The 11132-nt window shown below is 49.9% G+C and overlaps 1 protein-coding gene across 1 annotated transcript; it reads left to right on the top strand.

Moving 5' to 3' along the window:
- Positions 1 to 281: 281 nt before the first annotated feature.
- Positions 282 to 11132, top strand: Prelp (proline and arginine rich end leucine rich repeat protein). The gene is made up of 3 exons (XM_028764768.1): positions 282 to 434; positions 6125 to 7101; positions 8548 to 11132. The coding sequence occupies exons 2-3, from the start codon at positions 6141 to 6143 to the stop codon at positions 8721 to 8723; spliced, it is 1137 nt and encodes a 378-aa protein (XP_028620601.1). The 5' UTR covers positions 282 to 434; positions 6125 to 6140; the 3' UTR covers positions 8724 to 11132.

Here is an 11132-nt window from a genome sequence, read left to right as displayed (position 1 = left end):
CCAAGTGCTTTCCTCTCTTGATTTGGCTTATTTTCCAAACACGGGTCAAATGGTTCCTCTCCAGAGCAGCAGCAGCAGGAAACATTATTAAAAGTGAGCCGTTAGTGGGCATCGGGTGTGGATGAGGTCTGTGGAGTTTTGGCTGCCAAATAAAGACTTTATTGTTGTCATTCCTCCTTTCCCAAGCACCCTCCCTCTCTCCTCTGCTCCCTCCTCCTCCCTGCCCTCCCCCCTCTGATCTGCCCCTCCCTCCCCTAACCTAACCTCCCCACCCCAATAGGATCTGGTAGACGAAAGTCAGGCAGACACACGCAGACACGCACCAACTGGGAGACCAGAACTTCTAGCTGGTTCTCTGCTGCCACAGCTCCACCAAAGGGTGGGGAGGAACAGAGGAGCGCCCCAGAGTCCAGAGGAGAGGCAGGTGTGTGCAGGTAAGTTCAGGCTCCTTCCTCCAGGGGTTCCCTCTAGCTCTGTCCAATCTTTCTATCCTCCCTTCTGGCCTTCTTCCTTCTCATTTTTCCTCTCCGAAGAGCTCAGACATAGCCTTCCTCATTTCCTGCTGACACTCTGTTGTCTCTTCAACATCCTGCATCCTTGTGTTTGCTCACTGCTGAAGTTAAACTTTCTCAGTGCAGATGTCTGTGGAACACACAGAGCTGTGTCGCACACAGAATTTCAACAGAGCAGGTGTTGCCATGGGAACCGGACACTGGAACCCAATTCTCTATACCTTTCATGTATATGCACTGCAAAAGACAGACAGACAGACAGACAGACAGACAGACACACACACACACACACACACACACACACACACACACACACACGGTTTTGCCTCTTACTCTCTCACGTGCCTCCTCAGCTGCCTGACCATAGAGACAGCATTTTCCTGCTGTGATGACCGAGCCAAAAGACAATCACGCCTTGGCTGATCAGGGAGGACATGAGCAATCAAATGGTTCTCTCTCTCTCTCTCTCTCTCTCTCTCTCTCTCTCTCTCTCCCTCCCTCCCTCCCTCCCTCCCTCCCTCCCTCCCTCCCTTCCTTCCTTCCTCCCTTCCTTCCTTCCCTCCTTTTGAGTTTAATCAGGCAGGAGAGAGAATAGTGGCTCTCCAGCCTGCACAATATCCTCTCTGCAGCCGGGATTCCTGTCTCCCTCCCCTAAACCGCTTGGCTCTTACCGCTTGGCTTGCCTTGCCTGCAAGCCTTGCAGGCCCTAACTCTGAGTTAACAGTTCTCACCCCCCCACACCCCCGCAGGTAGTCAGAACCACTTTTCTCTCTAAAGTTATTCTGAGATTATCCTGGCCAGTCAGCTGGTAAAGGGGCTTGAAGTAGAAGGGGGGAGGGGAACCTGAGAGCCTTATTTGCATACCTCCCTCCCCTCCTGCAATAGAGCCCCCCCCCCAGTAAGAAGGGGGACACTAGTTGATCCTCAGAATCCCCTGGGCAGTAGGAAGGGAATATGTAAGCTAAAAACATGGCCAGACACTCATTTCAGATCCAGCAAACAGAGCCTAAGAGGTCCTGAGCTGTGTTAATACATCCTGAGACAACCCCCCAGAGTTCATCATAGAGAGAGCTATGTGGTGTTCTAAAAAGAACCCCCTGCAGTCCTAACAGTGAGGGCTGGGAGCAACTTTAGGAGGGAACAAGGCACTCTCTTGTGATTACTAAACCCATCATCATCATCATCCTTATAAGCCTGGGCAAACCATATTTCTGGAGAACATTCTAGAAAGAAAGGGAGCTACCTTAGTATATCTCCTCTTACCTGCTAGGCTACCTGTCACAGGTACCCAAGAGCTGGTACTGGCCACGGTCACCATCTCTTCTAGATTCTCTCTCTCCATGCCCACATCTCTATCCCATTTGACTCTCATAGGACAGACTAGTTGGTAATATGTCCCTTACCCACCCTCACCTTCCTGGAGGGCATATGAGGAGAAGGAACAACAACAACAAAAAAAAACCAACCAAACAAACAAACAAACAAACAAAAAAGGCAAGGAGAAGCCCTAGATCTCGAAAGGAGCCAGAACCAGTCAAAAAGAGAGATTTCCGTTTGCCAGCCAGAGTCCCCACCTCTGCAGAGAGCAGAGAGCTGGGTTAGTCAGTCAGAAAGGAGACACGCAGTGGGTTTTACACAGGAGTCTGGGGAGTTCCAATCAGCTGATTCCGAATGTCAAATGTGGTCTTACAAGCCACAAAGGAAATGAAGTTTCTCTGAATGAAAGATCCAGTACCTATACTGTGAGAAGGACCACTTCTCTTCCCGGAAATGAAGGATGTTAACCAACCAGGCTGATGGTGAGGTAGAACCATTACTTCAAAGTGGTACCAACAACCCCTTGACACACATGAACATGTATTTTGCACACAAACTATTTTAACCCTCATGGCATCCAGACTGGAGCTGCAGCTCGAGGGTAGAATGTGTGCATAATATGCACAGAACCCTGGTTTTGGTCTTTAGCACCCCCAAAATATGTCAAGCATGCCTGTTTTATAGATGTGGAGACTGACGCTTATGTAGTAGTCTTGAGCTAACATAAGTTACAGGGTGGGGCCGGGTGGTGGTGGCGCACACCTTTAATCCCAGCACTTGGGAGGCAGAGGCAGGTGGATTTCTGAGTTCGAGGCCAGCCTGGTCTACAGAGTGAGTTCCAGGACAGCCAGAGCTACACAGAGAAACCCTGTCTCGAAAAACCAAAAAAAAAAAAAAAAAAAAAAAATTTGTCAAGGATTAAAGGTGATAGGGAGAGAGGCAGAGAGGCAGTATAGGGGACAGTGAGTTATCAGGGATGGCCTGATTATCTGTCTGATGTCTTCCCCATCAGAATGGGGAGCCTGTTCTTTCAGACTCCTTCCCTAAAACCATATAACCTCCATTCTGTTTACATTCTTCCTGTTCAAATCAGAATACGGTGCTTACTCTGCAATAGTGTTAAACTTGGCTTTAGCACTTTTTGACCTGCATTGCATTTTAAAGTTCTTGTGCCCTTTATATCCAACAGCTAGGCAAGTTTTGCCAAACCCCAGTTCATGCTGTGAATTTAGAAGGACCCTTCTCCCTGGGTTTTACTGGTCCATGGTACCTCAGTCCTCAGCCCCTCAGCTTGGACTGGAGGAGTCCAAGCATTGACAGTCCCTGAGCTCTTACCACAGATAAACAGGACAGGTAGGATACTTCACTTTAAACTCAAGGAGCCTCTCTCAGAACCTACTCTTCTGTAAACACACTGTCCATGCCATTTCCAGAGTCTTGTTTCTGGACCGTGCCTTCAGATGCGTTAGCTCATCCCATTCTCATATGGGGCCCAAGGGGAGAGTCAGAGGCAGAATTCAAGCCCAGATCCATGCTGTCAGAAGTGAAATTTGAATTGTAAGGTCTCTTAAGAAAGGCTTCTAAATATAGAGCATGAACTGGGGTTGGGTAAAGCCAGCAGCTTTTTGAAAGACAGCGCTGGAGATTGGTGAGTTTGGTGAGGGGCGCGGTCATCGAGAAGCAGGGCCCAATAGGGATCCGAATTGAATGGGATGTGGGGAGGTATGTTTTCAGAAGCATAAGGGATTTTGAGCACAGACACCCCACCCTAAGGGAGCTAATGATGTAGAAGGAAGGAGCCCAGGGCCCTGGCTTTGGTCTTCGTTGGTGAGACTACAAACCCCTCTGGGGTAGGCTAACCTCCAGTTTGCCTCTGCTCCTCCTTATAGAACCTTGAGGCAGGAGAGCATAGCTAGAGACAATGGCCATGGAGTGAGAACTTCCCAGAAGCCTAGGACAGCCTGGCTCAGCAGGAAGGGGTGTGCCTATGAGGAAGGCCTTGGCAATGAACAGAGTTCTCTGTGCACTGTGCACACAGATTTCTGGTTCAGCTCCGGACTGAGAGAGGAGAGGATTGAGCCTCTTTTCCTAGTGAAAATCCCCACTTCAGATTCAGAGAGCTTGTTTGGGGGGAAACTCCTGGGGCTCTGGGTGGAGCATGGCTAGCCCTGAAGAAGGAAGAAAGGGTCCAAAGGACTAATGGGAAGATGAGGGTCCTCAAAGAGTCTGGCCTGGGCATGAGGAGGAAGAGGCCTAGGGACCCCATGTCTGAGACAGGCAGGTAGAACTTCCCACTGAGATAGCCATGGCCGTGGAGCCTGGGATGCCCACCACATGGACAACAGAGACCCACCCCTTCCCCAGCATCAGAGCCCAGCTGTCCAGGACATCTGTCTCACAGGGAAGGCTCTGCTGGATGCCCTGGAAAGCTTTGTTTGACTAACTTGGTGTCCATTACTTCACCTTGGAAGTGCTTTTGGCACCAAGGGGAACAAAGCAAACCTGGGAAATTTCTGTTGAACCTAATTTTGGCCTTGGGCCAAGATTTCTCATAGCAGGGGCAGGGAGGAAGGTAATTTTGCCTACAGACTTCTGGGTAATTTATACAGATTCAAAAGGAACAACAACAGAAGAATAAAAACAAGTCAGGTTTGCAAAGACTGATGCTTTTAAAATGTTTTAGAATAGTAATGCTTTACAGTCATCATTGCTATGTGACATGACTCTTCTATTTTCAAGAAAATTAAAAGCCTTATTAAAATGTTAATCCATAACACACCAGTTACAGAGTAATGTGGGACTGAGCAGCAGGGGCCACATTCTAGGGATGTCCTGGCTTCTTAGTCCTTTCAGAGAAGCCTTGCTGCAGATAAACCAAGCACCTAACTGCAGGTCCCTTGTCACAGAAGGCCCAGGGAAAATGACCTTCTAGATGTACCTGAGAGGTTTGTCTGAGATGAAACCCACCTCAGACAGGAGAGAAAAACATCAGGCAGGAGAGACTTCTCCCTTCTACCCTCCTTCCCACCGAGACCGACATACAACGCTCACACAGAAGTACAGGCCCCTGAGAATGTGAGTTTGCCTACCAGGTATGTGAACAAACTGGTACAGGCTAGGGACAAAGAGGTAGGGGTGTGTGTATATATGTGTGTGTGTGTGTGTGTGTGTGTGTATGTATGTATGTATGTATGTATGTATGTATGTATGTATGCAATGGGCATATAAGGTTAGGGACAGACACAGTTAAATTCTGGGAAAGACCTTTTTGACTTAGCTCCCACCGCACAAGTCAGCAGAGCCACACAACAAAGGTCTTCGGCTCTTGATCCCAGTGTCACCGAGGCTACAGGGAAGTTCTTCCTGATGTCCCATTACAACATATCAGTTCCAGCGTATACGGAGTGACAATACCGGGTCCAAAGAAAGGAAAGTGTTTTCCCTGAGTCTTTTTATTCCTTTCCTGTTTATTTTCCCAAGGGCCTCTACATCTGGGGAAGAATTCTTGGCAAACTCATGCTGGCAAAGACCAGCAGTCCCTGAGCCAAGTGCAGGGGAGGGGACAGAGCAAGGGTGAGAGGGTGAGTGCTGGTATCTGAGTGGTTCCCTTCCAGGACACCTCCTGCATTTTTGTCCTGTGCTCACTGTCAGCCTCTTGGCCACAGTGGGGGCTGGACATGGTGGGTGGATTGCAGGCCATTAATAGCAATGAAATGTTTTCCTCTTCAAATGCTTTGTCTAACCACCCTTGTGTGCGTGTGCGTGTGTGTGTGTGTGTGTGTGTGTGTGTGTGTGTGTGTGTTCTTACCTCTCTCAGTATTTAAATCTCCGTCTATAACAGATTTAAGGAACAAAGCTGCTCAAACCAGCACAGGAGTCACCCTGGGGGCCCCTTCTCAGTGTACCTCCTCAGAGGGTTCACAGGAATATAGGCACAGTTTGAGAATATGGGATTTGTAAGGAATCTTCCAGACCCACTGCTTTGGACTCTGGACTGTACCCTAGCATCACTCTGAAAAAGGCAGAGAGCTTTTCTTGGAGGAGGGGTGATATAAAAAGTGTTGAGCAGATTTTGGATGTCACTCCTGGCAGAACTTAAACATTCTCCTTACAAGAGCTGAGATGATCTCCTCATATCACAACTAGAGAGAGCACCCCTTGGCCCTCCCCCATACACCCACCCCCACCAAGGGTTTCCAACATGCCTCGAGACCCCTAGTCCCCAGCACCTTGTGCTTTCTACACACATGCACCTGTCCACAAGAGGCTAATGACTCCCAGTTTTCCTCCTGCAGGTACATCACCTGGATCATGAGGGCATCGTTCTTCTGGCTCCTCCCACTTCTCCTCATCTTGGCCTCAGTGGCCCAAGGCCAGCAGACAAGACCAAAACCTGGGATTAGGCGTAAACCCAAGCCAAGGCCCACACCCAGCTTTCCTCAGCCCCACGAGCCTGCAGAGCCTACAGACCTGCCTCCACCCCTTCCTCCCGGCCCTCCATCAGTCTTCCCTGACTGTCCACGGGAATGCTACTGCCCCCCTGACTTCCCATCAGCCCTCTACTGTGACAGCCGAAACCTTCGAAAGGTCCCTGTCATCCCACCCCGAATCCATTACCTTTACCTGCAGAACAACTTCATCACTGAGCTGCCTCTGGAATCTTTCAAGAACGCCACAGGCCTGAGGTGGATAAACCTGGACAACAACCGAATTCGCAAGGTGGACCAGAGAGTGCTGGAGAAGCTCCCCAGCCTGGTATTCCTCTACATGGAGAAGAACCAGCTGGAAGAGGTGCCATCGGCTCTGCCCCAGAACCTGGAACAGCTGAGGCTGAGCCAGAACCTCATCTCCAGGATCCCGCCTGGAGTGTTCAGCAAGCTGGAGAATCTGCTGCTCCTGGATCTGCAGCACAATCGGCTGAGTGATGGCGTCTTCAAGCCCGACACCTTCCGGGGCCTCAAGAACCTAATGCAGCTCAATCTGGCCCACAACATCCTGAGAAGGATGCCCCCCAAGGTCCCCCCAGCCATTCACCAGCTCTACCTGGACAGCAACAAGATTGAGACCATCCCCAATGGATACTTCAAGGACTTCCCCAACCTTGCCTTCATCCGTATGAACTACAACAAGCTATCAGACCGAGGGCTCCCCAAGAACTCCTTCAACATCTCCAACTTGCTGGTGCTCCACCTGTCACACAACAAGATCAGCAATGTACCAGCCATCAGCAATAAGCTGGAACACCTGTACCTCAACAACAATAGCATAGAGAGTGAGTTGGGGGGCTGGGGGGGGCAGGGGCAAAGGTTAGCACAGAGGCTCAGTGCATTCACACTTTCTCAGGAACACCACAATGGGGTTACAAGAAGCAACTACTGGGACAGTGGTATAGCAGCCGCCTCCTCCTCGTCGTCTTCCTCCTTCTTTTAGATAGGGTTTGTGTAGTCCCAGCTGTCCTGGAACTCAATCTGTAGTCCATAGGTCCACCTGCCTCTGCCTCCCAAGTGCTGGGACTAAAGGTGTGCACTGCCACCCAGTTTAGCAGTCTTTCTAACACGCACATAAGACCTTACATTCTATACTTGGCATTGAAGAAAAGGAAAAGAAATCCCACTAGTTTTGACTGTGACTTCACTATTTTCTGCATCTGAGTAACCTTGAAAAAATACTGGACCCCTATGGAATGTCTCTTTACCTGTAAAATGAAGATGGCAATAATATCCTCTAACACAGAGTCAGTAGGATGACTTAATCATGTATGGATGAAGTGTGCTGAACACCACGCTTGAAAGGCATGAGGTTTTCTTTCTCCGTCCCTTCTTATCAGCATCAACTTCTCTGGCCACTGGACCTATAGATAAGACAGACACAGAAATACTGCTAGCTAGTCTCCTAATAGTAGAACATACATACAAAGGTGCTCACGTCCTAGGCCTGGCCTGCACACTGCAAAAGAAGCCAGCAGCAACCCGCAGCCATGGCAAAGGACTTCCCAAATCTGAGCCTTGGTTTTTAAAAGGTCTGTGAAAGGGACTTAGAGAGGCAGGGTATAGATATGCTAAAAACTGCTTTCTGATTCTATTGGAAGGTAGCAATGTTAAGCCAGGACGGTTTCCCCCAAGGAACACTCACAGAGTCCTGAGTTTGATGTGTCAACAGTGGTGCAGGACATGAGGCTGGAGCTCAGCCTGGCTTCAGTCAAGTGTCAGACCAGACATGGTGGCACATGTGTGTAACCCCAGCACCTGACGGGTGGAGGCAGGAGAATCGGAAGTTCAAATCAATCTTGGACTCCATGAGACCCCGTCTCACAAAACAAACAAAAAAACTCTGTCAACTGAGTATGGTGCCTGTAATTCCAACTATCTGTAGACTGAGGCAAGAGGATAGGGAGTTCAATGTCAGCCTAGGGAGTAAAACCAGCTCTGAGAGCATCAACAGAAAGGCTCAGAGAAAAGCGTATTGTTTGGTGGTTTAGTCCTTGAATAAACCATTTCTGCTGGAAATGACCTCTTCCCGGTCATCCCCAACTGAAATCATTTTACAAATGAATACACTGGCTCTGGAAATTAGGTGATCTAGTCATACCTTCCCAGAGTCACCCTGTCCAGTGAAGAGGACAGTAGAGTCCACACTCTTTCTTGGTTATCATCCCCTTTCTCCTCCCCAGTGCTGCCAGTTCCTCTGCGGCTGACTTCTTTCCCTTCTTCCTCCATAGAAATCAATGGGACCCAGATTTGCCCCAACAACCTAGTGGCCTTCCATGACTTCTCCTCGGATCTGGAAAACGTGCCTCACCTGCGCTACCTGAGGCTGGACGGAAATTTCCTGAAGCCACCCATCCCGCTAGACCTCATGATGTGCTTCCGCCTCCTGCAGTCTGTGGTCATCTAGGCTGTGCCCAGAGCTGGACCTCCTCTGACAGCACTTGAAGGCTGGTGGCCCAAGCCCTGGGGTCCACTGTTTTTATCTGTCTCCTTCTCTTGCTCCCAGCCCTGCCTTTCCTCTCGTCCTTTTGTGAGGATGGCAAATACCATATAACCTGCTCCAGCCCTAAAGCAAGATTCCCCTACCAGTCCAAAGACATCCTGCCAGCCAAAACCTCTGGTCTTCTCTGGTCTCCCTTTGCTTCAGAAACATAGGTGTATGCCAACAGACACATCCCCTCCCTTCCCCCACTCCACGAGTCTCTCCTGGGTAAGGCTGGGCCATGGACTGACATCTTATTTTAGTCTTAGCTGAGTAAGAAGCAGATGCCATTCCAGAGGCGAACCCTGGAAAGTCCCACTGAGAACTCCTCCATTTGGGCAAGAAGGCCGACAAATCCAGGTGTCCTAGGCCCGAGATCCCTTCCAAAGCTGCTGCTCTGCCACTGTTTCCTGACACCAGACAGATGTCACTCTGCTCTCTGCTGTCTCGAATTCTTCAGAAAGGAAGTGTGGGGGAATGACTAAGGTGGGGTGAAGGGTCAGGGTTTCCCACAAGTTCCAGCCCTTCCTCCTCTTTCCTTCTCCCTCCTTTGGGGCAAACAGTACATGCCCTCTTGGCTGGACCTCAGAGAGGAACGGCCAGCGGCCAGTGGTTCAAGGAACTAGACTTTAGCTAATAGGTGGCAGCTGGGGGGGAGGGGGCGGTCAGAGCCTAGAACTGGGCCTGCATGGGTGTAGACGAACCCTGCAATCTCCCTTACACAAATTTGACAAGAGGCTCTAAGTCCTAGAGGACAGTGTTCACAGTGGAGGGCCAAGAGGCATCGTCCTGGATTTGTCTGCTCTCTATTATGTGCAAGACTCAGTCAGTCATCCCACCCCAAAGGCAGTTCTTGAGAAACAGAGGAAGAGGGTGGAGCATCTGGAAATCTCCCAGAAGCCTCTTCCACACTGGGGATTAGCCTCTACCTCTAAGGCTGACTCATCAGCGACATCTGGTGGCTGGTGAAAGTCACAGCTGACTCCACTCTATTTGGGGTGATATTGCAATTACCTGATTCCCTAGAGGAAGAGGGCCATGGGTAACTGGCTGAGTGTCTTTCTCCTACTGGGTCTAAAGGGAAGGGCAGAGGTCGGGGGTTCTTTCCCATCAGGAGTGATTGTGAATGGGAAATCTTTGAGAGTCTAAGGGAAGCTGGTTTGACAGTGGCCTTGTCAGATCTCTTTTGCCCTCAGCTTCCACATCTGTAAACTGAGGCAGTAGGTCAGATGCTCCTCCAGGGTCCTCTCAGAGCTCCTGTTTCATGTCTGTGCCCCCTTTTCTAGAGCACACCTAACGCGGGACAAGTGGTATTGCCTGCCCTCCCTTTGCAGTAATTTATTCTCTGCATAGAGTGCCCCTCCCCCAAAGACTTGCTACCCTCCTTTCCTAGCCCAGGCGAGCAGCTTGGCAGGTTTCCAAGAACCTGGGTTTCCTGCATTACCCTTCCCTTCTCCTCCCTCAAGGGAAAGCTGTCTTTGCCCTGCCACAGTTCCCTGGGTGGAGGGGGGGAGTATGTGGAGATGAATGTTCAGGAAGTGAGTGAAGCACAGGACCCATCCTCCTTAGGCTGGGGAAGGCTCTGGAGGCTTTTTCATCTCTCCAAGATCAGCATCACACAACTATTTTAAGACATTGGATTAGGCGGGCCCCATAGTCCAGAAGCCCCATTTATATTCTCAATCTCCTTTGAGATTTGAAAATAGAGCCCACTTCACACAGCCTCTTTTCCCCTGCTGTGCAACTTCCTCACCTTTCCTAGTTGCAGCTGGTTCCTCCAAGGCTCCTGCTTAAAGTCAATGTATTATTACAGCTGAAAGCAACCTGGTGCTATGGCCTGGACAAGCCCCTTCTGCACCTATGACAACCTGCAACCTCTGCCCCTTTCGAGAGGCCCACAGGAATCCCACAGCTCCTGTGGCTGCTAGGGATGGGGTGGGCACTGATCCTGCAAACCTGAACTAGCATCCCACCATCAGCATCCCATTATCTAACCTGGGCCACGCCAGTTTCCTCCACTGCTCTCTGCAGCCGGCAGCTAGAGAGACAAGAGTTAGCCTGGCTTCACAGGAAACATACACACACAGTGCTGGTTACCTTGGGGTTTAGAAAGCACCTCCTCACACAAGTTTATTCAATCAGTGCCATTAGCATTTATACATGCAGGTGCGCATGCACATGTGTGTGTGTATGTGTGTGTATGCGCGTGCCCAACCACACCCTGTACATCTTATCTATTCTCCAAATGATCATGTTAATTCTGATACAGCTTCCACATCTCAACAAGCTTCACAGCAGAGGAAATAAAGTCATATGGAAAACACCCAGCATGAA

Source organism: Grammomys surdaster, unplaced genomic scaffold, assembly GCF_004785775.1.
Source record: "Grammomys surdaster isolate TR1022 unplaced genomic scaffold, NIH_TR_1.0 145, whole genome shotgun sequence".
Taxonomy (NCBI): domain Eukaryota; kingdom Metazoa; phylum Chordata; class Mammalia; order Rodentia; family Muridae; genus Grammomys; species Grammomys surdaster.
The sequence above is the reverse complement of the archived record's forward strand: the minus strand, read 5'-3'. Positions and strand labels throughout refer to the sequence as shown.